Source organism: Kryptolebias marmoratus, linkage group LG4 (genome assembly GCF_001649575.2).
Source record: "Kryptolebias marmoratus isolate JLee-2015 linkage group LG4, ASM164957v2, whole genome shotgun sequence".
Classification (NCBI taxonomy): Eukaryota; Metazoa; Chordata; class Actinopteri; order Cyprinodontiformes; family Rivulidae; genus Kryptolebias; species Kryptolebias marmoratus.
In genome coordinates, this window is record NC_051433.1 from 9943889 (window position 1) to 9961417 (window position 17529).

General features: G+C 38.6%; 1 protein-coding gene across 3 annotated transcripts in view; it reads left to right on the forward strand.

Moving 5' to 3' along the window:
* atg7 (ATG7 autophagy related 7 homolog (S. cerevisiae)) overlaps positions 1–17529 on the forward strand; it is a 59360-nt gene that overhangs the window by 14884 nt on the left and 26947 nt on the right. For all 3 annotated transcript variants that reach the window (XM_017408552.3, XM_017408553.3, XM_037975364.1), the window contains exons 14-18: positions 1471–1716; positions 3007–3122; positions 7238–7313; positions 11769–11849; positions 16701–16823. In XM_017408552.3, coding sequence (XP_017264041.1) covers positions 1471–1716; positions 3007–3122; positions 7238–7313; positions 11769–11849; positions 16701–16823 — 642 coding nt within the window. The remainder of the gene's footprint in view (positions 1–1470; positions 1717–3006; positions 3123–7237; positions 7314–11768; positions 11850–16700; positions 16824–17529) is intronic.

Here is a 17529-nt window from a genome sequence, read left to right on the forward strand (position 1 = left end):
TTGCCACAGGAAACAGCTGTTTTCAGCGAAAAGCTCTGATGAATTCACTGTCCTGCAGCAAACATCAGATGAGCAGATTTAGCCATGTGCTGGTCAAACGTCACGCACACACTGTCCTCATTGACCTCAATGTGATTATTGGTGTTTGACTGCAAGTAAAAACACACATATACTGTAAAGGGTGCAACATACCATAGAAATCAATGTGAAATTGGTGGAACTGATGACTTGGTAGTTCAAGGAATGAGAAGCACTTTCTAGAAACTAAATGAACAAAATAAATAAACTGTAGAATTAAAACACATTCTTGTGCAAGTTTTAAAAAAGGCTTATTTCTTCTTTCTTTGCTGCCACACAAAAAAATAAAGAGAGTTCACTTCTTTCCCAATTTCTTCTTGTTGAAATTTTACTTCATCTTTTCTTCTTGCTGTTGAAGCAGCTTCGGTCAAATGACCTTGAACTAATTTGAATAATCCAGTAAAACCAGAAGTAGGCTGATAATATGAACTGCAGCAGATCATTTGAGCCTGATTTCACAACAATTACCACCCTGAAGTTCCCTCTGTTTGCTGAATGCGCACCTCCATCGAAATCCATTATTTTTCCCTAATAATGATGATTGGACAATTATCACAGCATTGATCATCTTGAGCTTGGATTATTTCAGCTCATTTTATTTGAACAGCCTCAAGTCTCTGTTGTCCTGTCTGCAGCTGGTACAGAATTTTAACTGGCACCAGAAAAAAGGCAGGGTTTTGAATAAATACCCAAATATGCAAGTATATAAACTTCTCCTTACTTAATAGTCTATCAAATCTGTCAAATCTGCTGTTCCTTGATCTAAATTAGGTAATAAAGGCAATTGTGCCTGGGCAGTAGTGGCCCTAAAGTTTGAAACAGATTTCCACTTTAGGTTCAATAAAATATATATCTATAAAGACTTTATACTCACAACTCAGGATATATGGATGTGTTCTCCATGGCTTTTAATTGCATCTAATTGTTTCAGTATTTCTAGGTAAATTTATTATATTAGTGACTCATTTTTTACATTTCATGTTCTCTTTATTCTGCTTTTACTTGATAATATTCTGTTTCCGATGGTTTTCATGCTTTTTTGTGAGCAGAACTTTGGTCAGCTGTTGTTGTTTTAAATGTGACTTATATATAAAGTGTATTTGTTAGTTGATTCATCATGTTCTCTGAAAGTCAGTAACATCAGTAAGCTTTGTCAGTTTGTTCCAGTTTTTGTTTTATTGTGCTGCAAACACACACTAATCCGCCAAATGATCTGTTCTAACACTGCAGGCTGTTTTACTCAATTTTGCCTAAATCAAAAATTGCTCAAATCTTCAAGACTTTCTTGAAAGGAGCTCACCTGTTACACTGTTGTTTAGCTAATCTTAAAACCTATTAGAAGTTGGGTGTGTTTTGTGCTTTGTAAAATCTTTGCCTTGTTTCGCTCGTCAGCTGGTGGTGAACGCCGCCTTAGGCTTCGACACGTTCGTTGTGATGCGCCACGGCCTTAAGAGACCTCCAAACTCTCAGACTGTTTCCACGGAGTCAGACTCCTCCCCTTCCTGTTCCTCCGCTTCCTCCTCGTCCTCCACACCGGCCGGATCTGCGCCCCGCGTCCCAGGGTCCTCTCTGTTCTCCAACATCCCGGGTCACAAACTGGGCTGCTATTTCTGCAACGACGTGGTCGCACCGGGAGATGTGAGGGAAAACACGTAACATGCATGCACGCACTTCATCAAACAATCTACTCTAAACAATTTTTTAAAGATTTTATGACCCTTATAGTCATCTCTCGTAGACGTGATGTGCAGCTGTTTTAGCTCTGAAAACCTCACTGTATTTTAACTGTAGATTCAAGTTATTTTATAAAGAGTTGGTGGAAACAAAAGATTATTTGTTAAAACTTTAGGGCTTGTTTTGCTGCCTTATCTGTTACAGCAGCCTTAAATTGCAGATTTCACCCACTTATTATTATTTTGTAAACGAGTGAGATTTAGTGTTTCTGAAATATGTTGATCTTTTTTTAAAAAAATCCTATTTTTAATTGTGAGGCTAAGATAAACAGTGAACCTAAGTCCGCTTCTGCACTTGTGAAAATCACACGTTTTGTATCGCCCACATTCTGCCTGTGTCCCCTAAAAGTCTTTGCTTTTGCTTCTTGTCCTTTTTCCTCCCTCATTACCTTTTCACATGAGTAATAATAATTGAGGTATGCTTTTCAGCTCTGAAAGGCCCGAGCTATTCGAATGAAACTCGCTTCATTTAGCCTTTGCGTGTATAAATGCCATTTGGCTCCCACCCTCCGTCGCAGATTACAGTAATATTTTCATCAAAATTAAAGGTGCTGCCTGCTCTTACTAAATCTAAAATGTAGATGAGAAAATGTAGATATTGTAATGCTAATACAAGTCACTTTTGGTCTGTATTTTCCTGTGAATTGTCACAAATATCTCACCATCTCATTGATCTGCTGTCATAAAGAAATGAAAAATGCTCTAAACCTTTCATTTAGCTAATTTGCTTATCATACTCTATGGTTTTCAGTTCAATATCCAAAACCCTGTAAGTTAAATTGCAATTTTGCACACATACTAATAGCTCATCCATTAGCTATGCCACTTATTATTTCAGATTGTTGCATATTGGCTGGAGCTGCTCTCTGCTAAATCTGTGAAAGAGGGCTGCACAGTCAATAATAGAGCTGCATTAATGGTGCCATTTATGAAAAGACTGCAATATCAATAAAAGCCTTCTTAGCTGAAAGTACACGAATGTTAGTCCATGTGAGGTCACCGGTTTGTGATACAGAACTTGGCCTTTAGTCCTTTTAGACATGAACGTCACCTAAATGAGTCTAAAAGCATTTTGCCAGGCTTCATAAACTGAATTTTGTGTTGCCACAGTATTTCTGATAATAAAATTCTGTCCGTTTTCCTGGTAGTATTTTTTTCATTTTTCATTTTTTTGTCCTTTTTTTTCCACGAGTAGTCTACCAGGGATCGGACCCTGGATCAGCAGTGCACAGTGAGCAGACCGGGCCTTGCTATGATTGCTGGAGCTCTAGCCGTGGAGTTGATGGTGTCCATCTTACAGCACACTGAAGGGTAAGTATGTAATGTAGAAGTAATAACAGCAGCAACAGTAGTGATCTGAACGTGTATTTAAACCACAGTTTTTAATAGAAATATGCTTTATCTGAAGATAAGTGAAGTGAAATTTATTTATATAGCACTTTTGAGCAGCAAGGTGATCCAAAGTGTTTTACAACACAGAAACAACAACAGAATCAAACACAGAAATACAGAAATAAAAAAAACATCAATCAGGTAAATTTTAGTTAATAGTAAGATTGATAAGTACTTCAATAACTCAAATACTTTATTAAAGACCTAGCATTCTTTGAAGGAATGCCAAAGTTTTAAACTAAGACTATCTTATGATAAGGAGGGACAGAGTTATAGCTGTTTTGATCAAACTTTGTAAATTATGTTACGTGCGATTGCATGTATCGGAGTATGTGTCAGAATAACCCTCAGCTACTACCACATCAAACTTTAGCTCAATGTGCGTAAAGTTATAGCCTTTTTTGTGCTGGCTAAGGTAAATTGGCTGTAGTGGGCATCTTTATTTGGACTGACTTTAAAAGTTTTTTAGTTGCAGATGTACATCCAATGGTTACTTTCTGAGGGTTTCACTAAAATCTGTCCACTGGTTAATGAGGTTATTTTGCACGCATATATAAATCACCAAATAGAGCTACGTCTGCTCCCTACGCAGCATTACACAAAAAGAAGTCATGTCTTCCCACTGTATGCCATCTCTCCATCTGAGTCTGGTTCAAATAAAACTCCTTGCCAGTTCTTGCAAACGTCAGACACTTCGCTGCCTTTGTGAGTAGCCCTTATCATCATTTGCTGTGTAAAATGGCACAGATCTTGTCCACACTCCACTCCAGGCTTCATAGTGAGTGAGATGTTGCCTTTTTGATGGAGGAGCAAAACAGCTGAGATTTTAAAGCAACTGCGGGCATTTTCGGCAATTTGTTCGCGGCAAAGCTCTTCTTTGTAATCCCGAGGTTCAGTGAACTCTGAAGTTCTCCTTGCAATATGTAGTTGCTCGATGTTTCCCTCACCTAGTTTATCTTCTTGAAAACGGTGAAGGGGATGTTTTCATGCCTATTAAGTGTGCAGTCATGTGTGCTGATGTGTCTCTGTGGAGATACAGTTGTGTGTGTTTATTTTTTTTTGGTGAAAGCTATACTGAAGAGGCCACTTGCTGGGCCCGATAAGACCGCTATTTTCTCTTAGAGTGTTTGAGATGCAATAAGCTGTTACACAGCTGTTCTTTCTGTCCTGGATAAGATGCTTAGAGTGCAAAGAAGAGGAGAGTTTTCATGTGCTCTGTATTTTTAAGGCTGTTTATATCCTTTCTCTGCACTAAGATCTCCCCCTTTTTTTTGCTTTATCTCTCTCTATATTCAGTTTTTTCTTTCCATAACCATGCTTATTCCTTGCTTCTGCACCTACTTCAACCATGCCATTATGTCTTTAAGCCCTGTACTGCAACACTCAGATCTTACTTTGTAACAAATGTGAGCTTTACATAATTGGTACGTAGGTATTCAAGCGGTTTGACAGACATTTCTGACTTTGTAGAGCCACTGTCAGCTCAGTGTGAGAAGTGATATTTTCATAATTGTCGACCACAAAGAACAAAATCCCTTAAAATGTGCTAGATCAACTGGGTTTCACAAGCTTTCACTGAAATGGTTAAACCTCTTGCTGTTCAAGCAAACAAATCTGAGATTTTTGTACAGTTAAGCTCAAAATTACTCATGTCAGATTTTGACTGGAAGTGAATTTGTATTTGGGGAACGTCTTGCTAGAAATCACAATAAAAAGTAAAAAGAAATGGTAAAACATAGTGTTTTAGATGTCAAAAAAGAACTTCACCATTGTGAAAAGACTGGCTTTGTATTGGGGACTGTTCTGGGAACCGTAGAGGTGGTAGTATAAAGAAATATCTGGCACAGATTTAAAACATTGGCCAAAATCCTTCATTCTGTTTCAAATTGTCGATTTTGTCTTTAGAAAAGGCAACTTTTATACCATTTTGACTGGTAATTTTTGGAGATTGTTCTAATCAGCTGTATGTTAAGATGCAGCAGTGCTTGGCTTACTTACTTTTCCATCTGAAGTCACAACTAAACCTCAGCGCCACACGGCGAGCTTCCAGCTGCTGGATGTGACCACCTGGTGAGCTCACCTTTTGGCAGAGCCAGAGGCGTTACAGCCTTTTGTTTCCTACTGTCATCAGCCACAGTGCAAAACATAATTATGAAGTGCAAAAAGTCCACAAGGTGAAAAAAAAAAAAAAAAAATCAGAACCTGCTAAGTGCTTTGTTAGAACTGTACTTCTTTTCTCGGTGCCTAAAACTGTTTCAGGTTTTATCCAAAAGGCTTTCTCAGTTTCTCAGTTCTGTCTGAACGGAGTGTTTCAGACATCGAAAACTCCAGTTAAGATCTTCACACTTCAAGATTATCTGAACGATAAGGGACACTCTTTTAGGAAAGTCTTTTAAGGTCAGTAGTAATCACATTTTGACACAGGAGAAAGATGGTTTTAAAGAAGAATGAAGGATGAAATTTATGTTCAATGTGAAAAACCAGCATTAAACAGAGGAGATGACTTCAAGTGACACTTGTCCAGCACTTATAATGACTCGATTGTGCACCAGGTCGTTTCTTAACCATTCACGCCTTAAAACAGGTGACCAAAACACTTCCCGGTGTTGGTCAGGAAGTTAAACTGCTTCTCTGGTTCTCTGTGACAATGGATCAGTGACACACACGGGAGGTGAAACATCTTCAAGAACCAGAAAAGAAAGCCCAGTTGACTTTTACTCAAGCACCAGAATTACTGAGAAACTACTCCAACATGTCAGAGAGCATGGTAGGGGGCCCAAATTTGAAAATACTAGGACTTCCCTAATGAATTCTAGCAACAACATCCGAAGACAGCCGCTATCAGGCAGATGATTCCCAAGACTGGATTTCATGGACTCTGCTCATGCAACTGAAGCACAAAGGTTTGTTTAGGTTTTCAGATCAGGAGCTCAACATGGTCATTCACAGAAGATGTGGAAAGGAGAATCCTACATTCCTCATATGTGCCCTCAGATAAGCATGTGGATGGAAATGGATGTCTATTGAACAAGATAATGGTTTGAAACAATAATCCAAAGTAAACAACAAATCACTTAAAAAAAACAAACAAAAAAAACAGCTAACTTGGTTTTCAAATGGCCCGGCCAGAGTCCAGCCTCAGAGAAGTGGGGACTGTCACAAGGAAGCTACGATCTGCCATGGTGGAAACGTGCAGCGGCTTAATATTTGACATAAACTGTTTGATTGTTCATCATCTGCTGCCAAAAGGCAATGGTGGATAAAGTTTTTACATGTGTGGGGGTGGGGAGTTCATGTATCTGTTTGTTATGTCTTTTATAAAACATATCATGAAACACTGGACAGATTTTGATGAAACTTTCAGAAATTATTCACTAAATGTACATGGTGAACTGATTTACTTCTGATATCAATCCTGTTCAAGATGGCTGCCACAGTCTTTCAACATTTGCCAACGCAGAAATGGCCACAGCACAGTTAATTTAGCAGATACTGAGTTCAAATTTGATGTGGAAGTAGCTGATAGTCATTGAAAACACATGCTCTGAGCGTGGCAGCTTGTGAGTTCACATAATATTTCAAGGTTTGACCAAAACAACTCCGACTCCATCTTTTCTCAACACAAGATGATCTTAGTTTAAAGCTGGCCTGAAAGGTGGCAGGTGATATACATTTCTTCAAGAAATGGTAGGCATTTAATTGAATTTTTGAATCTTTTCATGTTTCCAACATACAGTATTGTGTTATTTTGTTTGTGCCGCTTGTCAACAACCTTTCCAGACACTTAAAATGTACCAATCAAACATCAAAGTTGGCACCCGAGGGATTAATTTTGAGCTAAACAATAAATCAGAGTAGTTTGTTTCTTGTCAGAACATTTATAATAAAAACATTTAGCATGTATTTAGTCGCCTGCTGTTTTGATTGACACGACGCTCATAAAATGTTTTACATTGTTTGCTGAAGCTAAGTAATCAGAAGGCTTAAAGTCTGTAACAGCTTGCACATTTCTCCATGTTGTTCTCCATCTTCAGGGGCTATGCGGTGGCCAGCAGCAGTGATGACAGAATGAATGAACCTCCCACTTCGCTGGGTCTCGTACCACATCAGGTCAGGGATTGTTCTGTGTTTTACTCTGGATCTATGAACAGAATCGCTTAAAATATTAGATGGGGTGTATTCATACCTGTTGTGTATTTGAGGATTAACCAGAAAACCTCCAATTCAAATCTTTTAACAAGCAAAACAACAAAAAAAGTGTTGTTTTAAGTGCTGAAGGTCAGTTAATTAATGACAGTGTCCAAAAACTTCCTGTTTAGTTACTGAAATACTAACTTGGTGTTCTCAAACTACTTGTTTCTGTGGCTTAATTAGCAACCTTCCACTATGTTTCAAAGCCATAATTATCATTCTGTGCTAGCAGAGTAAGATCGAGGCTTTTTTCTTGTGGTTGTTTGAATCGTTACTTAAACAGAAAGACCAAACATGACTCAAGCTTGGCAATAAAGAGACTCTTTATGCCTAAAGGTCACAGTTACCAATAGTCTGACCAGGAGATTGAATCCCATTAATCCAGAGTGAAAAAAAATCATAGAATAAGTGACATTTAGCTCCTGATATGTATTTATGCTTGTGTTTTATACAGAATATCCAATTCCTATGAATTTGCTTAGATGTAAAAAGTGGAAAACAGGCTCAAACAATCTCTTTTGTTGTCTTTTCTGAACCTGGTAATTATAGCTAAACCCTCCACCTTGGGCTCATCTGTTCAAAATACAGATCTTCTAAAATATCCTTAGTTTGTTCAAAAGCATCTTTGCAAAACTAACCTATGGCAACCCTTCCAACTAAATCATACTCTATCAGATTATTTTTAATTGTACTAGCATGAGCTTTAATAATGCACTTCCATATTGCTAGGTTTTGTAACCTTTTTCCCATTTTTATTAGATGTGCCTTTATTTTGTAGAGCTTTGTTACTCTTTATTTGTTAAACATACAATCCAGCTGTTCAGTTTCTGCCTTAGCCATGACAGCGACACGCTTTGTCAAAAGAAGCAGCGCTAACTGGAGGAGGAGACAAAACTTTTGCACATTTTGCTCTGACCTTGTCAAAGAGCCAAGGACCCCCTTTCAGATTGACATCCACTGCCGAGGGACGAAGGAAAGTCAAGACTTTGTCTTAAGAGCTCTGAACATGAATAATCCATCAGAACAGTCAGATGTGTGTTCACCATGTTGACACATTACTGACAGACTGACACTCCTTTCTAGAAAAATTCTTGCAATAACTGAAATGTTATGAAAGGCTCTGGAGCAAAGAATGGGCAATTCTGTTTGATCATACTGTTAGGTGGCTATCATCTGAGGGCTTTCATCTCGTTTCAGATAATTGCTGTCTAAAATGAAATGACACTGATGATCGCAGCTACCCATTAATCAGAGGCTTTAAACTCACCACTTCAGCAACTCTGCTGATCAAGATTGTTGCCATGTTTTGTCGTCTGAATGTCAGCTTTTTAAAAATATCATCCAACTTTAGGCTTCGTGCTGGAAGAACTTTAACAATCTCACCACCGTGGAAGAACTGACATACCTCAGTTTTTCTGTGGCAAGGTGTTCAGGTGTGCAAAATCCCTGCTTATTGTCTGAAACGCCTCATGTTCTGAAGGAAAATGGAGTGTGGAGATCTGACGTGTGGAGCTGAGTTATTTACCTGATGAGACTCAGCAAAGTAAATAAAATGTGTTTTCAGGTGATCTTAGGGCATTTTCATATGTAATCTGCTCAGAACGGATGACTGATGGATGTACACCTCGCCTCATAGCTGCAGAATATTTACAAATTTATTTCTTTTTTTTCTTCACGATTTGGATGTTTGTCAGCAACCTGAGCGCAGAAACTGAACTTTTCCTTTGAGCTTGGTTGATGCTAAAGAAAGAAAATCTAAGGTCCTAAATATCACTTTTCCATTTTTATTTTTTTTTTGTAATTCACACTTCACAGGCTTTGCATTATCCTTGGCTTCGTGCATCTCATATATTTAGCATTACGGGGTTCCTTCAGGACAAAATTGTCAAATCACATTTTAAATGATTTAAAACGACTCTGAGCAGTTGTTGCATCGCATTAAGGTTGGTCCTTCAAATGATTAGTCAGTGCCTCTGAGTTTGAATGAGAAGTAATTTCGGAGCAAAAGCACTCACCAACTTTATGACTTATATTTTTTTCTGTCGGCACTGGTTCCAACAACAGCATTTTTCTTCTTCTAGGAACATTTTGTCAGGCTTGACATCTCATAATACATGGTTATACGTGTTGAGGTGACCACAAGAGCGAGCAGTATTATAGAAACAAGGATGAAAATCACAGGAAAGAGGCCGAGTGTGATTGCTCCTGTCAGAATATACACTCCTGTGTACATTCATCAACAGAGTAGCTTCTGTTACAACTGTACTCAGTTCAGTTTCAGACACTTAACGACACAATTAAAGATCTGTAAGCCTCACATTTCTCCAGAGTTTTTTAAAAACGTGACTTTTATGAATTAGTGGTTCTAGATTAATTTAGTTAAATTGATCATTTAGTCCAAGCATAAGAGTGTAAGATAAAACAAGGACATAAGTCCAAGAGGACTGAGGGCTGAGGGGGGTAAAAAGAAACTGGAATGACGAAACAAATGTTACCGAAATCATGATTCTATATATATATATATTCTGGACTGCGATGATTAGAAAGAAAGATTAGATGATTTGCAGCTACCCATAATGCGTTCTTGGCTAACTGATTGCTGTATCTCACCACCTCCATTTGCATCATCATCAGTATTCATCATCCTGAGAATATGAATTCCTGCCATTTGCTTTGACACCTTTGCTGCTCAGGATTTTCCTGCCAGATAACCCAGAGAAGTAAGACATGCAAATGTGCTTTGTGTGTGTGTGTGTGTGTGTGTGTGGATTTGTGTGCACACACACAAAGGGTGAGATGAATATCATCAAAAAGGGGAGTGATGCCAAAGAAAATATTATGCCCGAGGGAGGGAATGTGTGATGGTGGATCGTGTGTATATACCATGACTGAAACGCCTCTTTCTCTTGCAGCCAGTACGTAAAACTGCAGAGACTCGCGCCGCTTGCTGGGTTTTTCTGCGGCGCAACAGTGACAGCTTGTGGGGATTTTAAAAATTGAACATGATCTTGTTCATCTCACAAGTGATAAATATACTACCCAGTCATTGTTCTGATGGGCACACATGCAAAAAGATAAAATATATTGTTGTAACAGAATGAAAAATGCTGTCATATGTCTCAAACGATGGTTAGACGTCACAGAATCATACTTTAACTCAAATATAAAATTAAAAGCAAATGTCCACTTTAACTTTTAAATCAAGCTGGCCGCTGAGTGTAAGTTTAACATTAACTGTAAACCTAATTAGCTTAAAATATCTAAGTATCAACACGACTTTGGTGATTTGAAACCTATTTTATTACATGACAAGATGTCATTTAACCAATTCTTGGTTATATCATCTTGTAAAATAGATCTTTTTTTTTAATTTGGCTTGTCTTTTACAGGAAATAATAAAATAATAATAACATAATAGAGTGCACCTGTGGAGTAATTACATATGTGCTCAGACAGTTCTGTCCTTGCATTAAAGTTACATCTGCATTGTGGTGAAATTGAAAATCCTGCCATCCATTTTTTTTTCTTACTCTCTTTGCACATCCTTGAATATGCTTTTATCATTGAAAATGACCAGAAGTAAAATGTTATGAAAGCCAAGAAATAATTGAAAAACACATTTGCAGAGGGAAGTGAATTGCTCAGATGTATAAAATGATTTCTTTTTTTCAGTGCGGCGTACCAGTAAAACTAAATTAGAGATGCACATCTTCATCTGTAACCTCTTCTTCTGCAGTTTTCTCCATTAGGAAGACATCAGATTCTAACTGCGTGTATAGATATTGTTGTGTTTGCATCCAAATATTCAAGGTTAAAACGGTAGCTTTTACGTTTCACCACCAGATAAATATAGTCGGTCTTTTTATGCTCTGGTATTTATATATCGTAAACATTTAAGGCCTGTTCTTGGAAAACAGGAGGATGTGAGTCAGAGATGGAAGCAATAAAAAACTGTGTGTGTTTGAAAAATATGCTTAAACACTTAGAAGATACAGTAAATAATCGCAGTAAGGAGCAAAGATTAAAGCAGTGTTGCAAACGCTGCTGACTTTCTGACACCAGAGGGCGCTCTCGTCTCACGAACGCCTAAAAACCACACAAAGTTGAAAAGATGTTTGGAGGTTTTTCATTTTCAGTCCATTACCATGAGGGTACTACCATTACATTTACTCTTTTTTTTTTTTGCAAAGAATATATGTGCCTGGGGACATTCAAGCCTGCTTTTTTTTTTGTTAAAACACAATGAAAGCAAAAAAACTTTTCTACGCAGCCTCCTTGTGCTTTCAGCCATTAATTTCCCTCAACCTGTTTCAATGTTCAGAACTTCACAAATGTGTTTTTTTGCTCGACTAAGTGCTGATTTGTCCTCCACAGATCCGAGGCTTTCTCTCCAGGTTTGATAATGTCCTGCCTGCCAGTTTAGCCTTTGACAAATGCACCGCCTGCTCTCCTATTGTAAGTGGCACAATTTGTTCTTTCACAGTTGTCATTACATGCTTTAAATCTGCTTTCATAACAACGCCATGTTTGTGCGTTTACTTTTCTTGCAGCGGCTGAAACTTAGACCTAGAAAATCTGATTTTCTTATCAGGTTAGATTCTGTTACTATGTGACAGCAGTGTTTTGAAACACAAATTGCAGCCTTAGCAGAAATAGAGGGGATTCCCAGCTCTGCCATTTCCACATTGTTAAGTCAATGAAGCCGTGTTGAAATGTTGTTCCTTGAGGAATACTGAAGAGTCACACAGCAAAGCTGGTTAAAGCATATGGTAACAATCAGGCAGCAGTTGCTCACTGATGTCAGACGCTCCCACCACTGGTGAGTGTGTGCGTTTATGGACGAGTCCAGATATTCTAAATCAGGCAAACATCATTGTCATCGGCCAGTGTGGTTAGTAGTACAGATGTGTAAGAGCGTAGTAGGGAGGGATGAAAAAACAACAATTTAGAGACCGAGAAAGTAAAAAAAACACAAAGAACAGGAGAGACAGGAGGGTATAACAAGTGAAGGAAAAAAAAAAACGAGTGTTGTGATGAGTGGAGAGCTGGTTTGCCTCATTTCCCCCCCCCCGATCTCAATGCCGTCTTTGTGTCGATAAAGAGGTCATAAAGCTCCAGATCTATCACTTTCATGTGAAGACAGGGAGACACTAAGAGGCAGAGGGGGGCAGGGATTTGGCTAGCTTCTGCACTAAAACTTTTCTCCACCTACGCGCTTGGGGGAAAAAAAAAAAAAAAATGCGTGGCGTTCCAGCCCATCTTAAGGTGTCATGTTTCTGCTGTGTGACTGATGAGATTATTTGGTCTGCACAGAGGTGTTCATGTGCTTTGACAGAGGGTGGCTAGAGCCTGTGTAGGCAGGGAGAATGGGCTACATGAATTTGTGAGGACGACTTGTTTCTGAGGCAGGGATAAAGTGAATATGTTTTAATCCCACCCATACATCTTTAACCTCCCTGTTTTGCATTTTGCTTATCTGCCTTTCACTCAGTTCTTTTCAGCCTGCTCAGATTTCACCTCTCCTGCTTCTCCCCTCCGTCTCGCTTCCTGCTCTTCCTCCCCCATATCTCTCCCCTCTTTTGTGTGTCCCTGTGTCCATATATTGGTGTGTTCACTTTAATGGAGTGTGTGTGTGTGTCAGTCTTTGTCTTCACTTTGTATGTGTGTGTGTGTGTGTGTGTGTGCAAGTGGATGTCTGCCTGTGTGTATTTCTGCCGCAGTCAGCTGTGGGCTGCCAGGTCACTATGGAAACAAAACAATTCAGCCTCTGTCTGGGCTGGAGCAGTTCCTGTAGAGTTGGGGCTTTTCACTTTGTATGAGTGTGTGTGTGCGTGTGTGTGTGTGGATGTGTGTTTTCCAACTCCTATGAGGCTACAAGCCAATAAAACTACACTCCAAAGAGTAAATCACAGCTGACGTGGCATTGTCTAAGACCATGCCAGACACCTCTTACTATAGCTACTTGTTCACACGACCAGATTTGCTGCCACTATATGAAACTCTTTTTGTACAATGATTTCTTTACTAAATTTGCACTTCTACAACTAAATTATTGAGAAGTGTTACATTCTTTTATGAAAGTAGCTGTCAGAAATGGTTTTGAATATGCTCATGTTGTTTTACTACTACTTTAAAAAGCTGACACAGTTTTTCTGGTAATGATGAGAATGTGATTAAAACTTTGATGGGCAAATATTTTGAATAGAGCTAATATTATTTCGATGCGACTCTTAAGCCAGTTTCTCACTGGGTCGTCACTGTTGGGGACCAGTTTGCAGATGTTGTTTGTGTGGGAGTCTCCGAAATTATCCTTTTTTTTTTTTCTCACAGTGTTTTTGCAGTTTTGAGTTCCCGGTTGCTCTCCAACCATCACCTCTATCTCTTCTAACATGCTGCAGATGAGATGAGCATTTCTGCTGTATTTTCTTTGGGATATACCAACAAAGTGTTTTTGATAAGAGAGCGTAGGAGTGGCAACCTTTTATTAGCAATGTTTTAAATAATTATTACTTCTTTTTTGTCATAAATAAATGGGTTTGCATTTGTATTTTACTTTTTAAAGGTGTTAAACATTTTTCAATGTACTTTTTTTTATATAAATAATGAATTATGAATAAGGTAATGACAAATAAGTTCAAATAAAACAAGAGATTTACATTATTTCCTGAAGAAAATCTTAAAATCAGTGTGTTGGTAAGATGGGGTTTGTGTTACCTTTACATTTAGCACGTCTGCACACTCATATTCAGAGCAGAAACTTTACAGCAGTGGATGATAGAACTGCTGATGTTCTGAGCTTCAGGTTTGAACTTGTTAGCTTAGCCTAACACCTGCTGGTGTTGTGTCTTTATTTATTTAACACTGGCACTTTTTTAAGCATTCAGCTTCACATCCTTTAACTGTGTTTCAGAGTCTGAATCGGGCTCGATCATGTGCTGTGAGTGGATGCTCTGATTGGATGAGAGTCCCCTAATTAACATTTTTTTTTGTTTTTTTTTTTTAAAGTTGGGCCTCATCCTGCGTCACATTGTGCATAAATTTTAATCTGTTACTTTTCAGGCTAGATGGAATGAAACTGTGGAGACCACCAGTTCATGATTACTGACTTAATGTACCTCTGTTAAGGTTTTCCTTCATTAGTCTTAATATTTTAAAGAACCATTATTATTTTGTACTGTATCACAAAATATTTCACTATTTTTTTAAATGACTTAAGCTGCATTGTAAAGCAGTAAAGTTTTCCAGCTGTTTGCACTTTCACTTTAAGCTCTGCCTAGGAGACAGATTTACTATCTGAGGTTCAAAACCTGAAATACAATCGGTGGGAGGGTCAGTTCTACAGGTGAGAATCTAAAACGGTGCTAGTTTAGACACAAACCAAGTGGTTTCAACAATGACCAAAGACACAGACAGGGAACGTGCAAACTTGTTAATCATGTCTCTGTAATTTATCACCAACATACACAACTTTCTTTGTTGCTTTAATTCCAACTATAGAAGCAGAAATCGAATCGTCTGTTCACATTTTCCGAATGGACTCAGTGATTCACTTCAAACAAAACTGTGTTATATTTCTAGATGATTGTCAGAGTTCTTTATTCTTCAGTTTAACGTTCAACCTTGTTTTATCTTCTGTGGTTTAGAGTTGGACTGCACACAGTAAGGAAGACTCATAACAATATGAAAACCCTTTTTGATTTACCTAAAAGCCAGGAATTATGACAGTTTGGGATATTCAAAGGCAGCTTTTATGAGAAGAGAAATTTTATTAACAAATAGTGTCGGACATTTAGTAAGGCGCCTTGGGACAAACAATAGAGGTAAATAAAGATGATGGTGTTACTTCAGTGACGTTTCGTGGTCCAGTTCAAACAAACGATTTTTTATTTTTTTTGTGAAACGGGTATGTGATGGCTCCATTACTATTTTCATATCACTGTAGTTTTGCTTTAGTAAATTGCAAATAACGTGGGTTGGCAAGCATTTCAGTAGCACTTAAATTTGATATCGTAAATGTCCACACAGGGAGAATGTCTTTTTCACACACTGACTCATCTGGTCAGCGTAACAGTCACAGATATGTCAAGAGAAACATTTAGGACCAGCAAATGTTTGTGAAGCAGGCAGCGAATATCAAGCATGAACCTTAATAAACCACTGTGCATGCCTCAGTTATATCACTAAAAACACCATGAAGACAGTCTCTTTTTTGCTGTTGTTGTTTCATAAAGTTGTTCATTAATATGAACACAAGTGTGGAGTTTGGGTTTGTGTGTGTGTGTGTGTGTGTGTGTGTGTGTGTGTGTGTGTGTGGAATGACTATCACAAGATCATCCCACGTATCCAGTTGCCTTCTGTGTCATCATCAGCTCCATTTCAACAAAGTGGGTTTTGGCCGTTGGCGCCTCGCAGAGCAGAACTTGTGGATGGAAAGAGAGAATCGGAGAAATAAAAGAGAATGAAGGAATGAAAAGGTTGGTTGAAAAGATGAATTAGGGACACATCAGTGTGTATTGTGTGCGGTGCGTCTGGCTCCGGGACTAGACGCCAGGTCAAGTCTGTGAACGCAACACACACAGACACGTATGCAAACACACCCACACAAAGGCAGTTGCTGCACACACACACACACGCACACACACGTACACACAGATGTCTGAGGCTGAGGTAACTCTACACCTGCAGAGGAGGGTCTGTAGGCGTTCATGAAAGGCTCAGCCAATCTTTGGAAGGCGGTCAAAAAGGCAGAGGATGTTTGTGGTGTGTGTGTGTGTGTGTGTGTGTGTGTGTGCAAGTTCTGAAGAAATGCTGTAGTTTTTGAAGTCCATCCTGTAGGGAGATCAAGGTGAACACTCCAGTATGACTGTGGGAGTGCTCAGTTTACAGACGCCACACACAGGGACCAATAAATACAGGTCCATGTTTTAACGCTTTTATGTAATGTTCTTTATCACTACTTTTTCTTAAGTTGCAGTCCGTTAACATGACTGAATGGTTTTCAGGTATATTATTTGTAAGGCATTTATCCTCAAGCACTGTCCACCCAACTTTTACCATTTGTGTTGAGTAAAAGGTGTTTTGTTTTTCACTAAAAACATCATCAGCTTTTCTTTTTATCTCTGACATTAGGTTCCAAATCGTTTGGTCGATACTTGTTGTTTTTACATTGATTTTAGGAGAAATAAGACCTTCAAACTAAAATGGTTTAGACATTTAAACCTAGGATAGGTTACAAACCCGCATGTTGACATTAACAACTAACGTATGTGTTTGTGTCTATTTTTTTTTTTTGTTCTTTTTGTCAAGGTGTTGGACCACTACGAGAGGGAAGGCTTCAGCTTTCTGTCCAAAGTTTTTAATTCCTCCCACTCGTTCCTGGAGGACCTGACAGGGCTGACGCTGTTGCACCAAGAGACACAGGCTGCTGAGGTAAATTACACCCCCACGTGCTCCGACACAAACCATCGGAGACATGCTTACGAAAACCTTCTAAACATTTTGACAGGATTTTTTAAACTTGGTCTAAAACTGTTCAGATACACAGGCATAAGTATGCATGTATATATCATTTTCATCATTATTAACAACACGTTATCATCGTTGTATCAAAAAGAGATGTCCTAAAAAAATGCATTTAGGGATCTGCCAAGAACATTAGTTCAGCCATTTTTACTCATGGTCATTATCAATCAAAATACCAGTAAAATATGAACTTCTCTAATTCTCTAATCTACGACACAATCCTTTTCTCCTGCTTGTGTTTACATTCTGCACCCAGCAGGCAAGCTTTCTGTGCATGCTCCTCGTCTTGTTTCCTGTTTTTTTTGGTGTATTTTTTTAAAACGCCACGTACAGCCTGGCGTAGTTACTGCAGCACTTTGGATTGTTTTTGGTGTTACCAAGTGACTGAAGACGCTTCTAGAAACCGCGCTGATTTTACAAGGTTATTTTTAAAAATGACAAACAGAAAGATCGTTTTTGGAAAAACACTGTCTCCATGTGGGCACGGCCTGAGTGTTACTGGGCAGAGTGACTACTCACCATTCATTTTTCACATGTGTTGTTGTGTAAGTACAGCACACAGGGAAATGTAGGACTTAAAAGTAAAATAAAATATCCATCAGAAGAGTCAGAA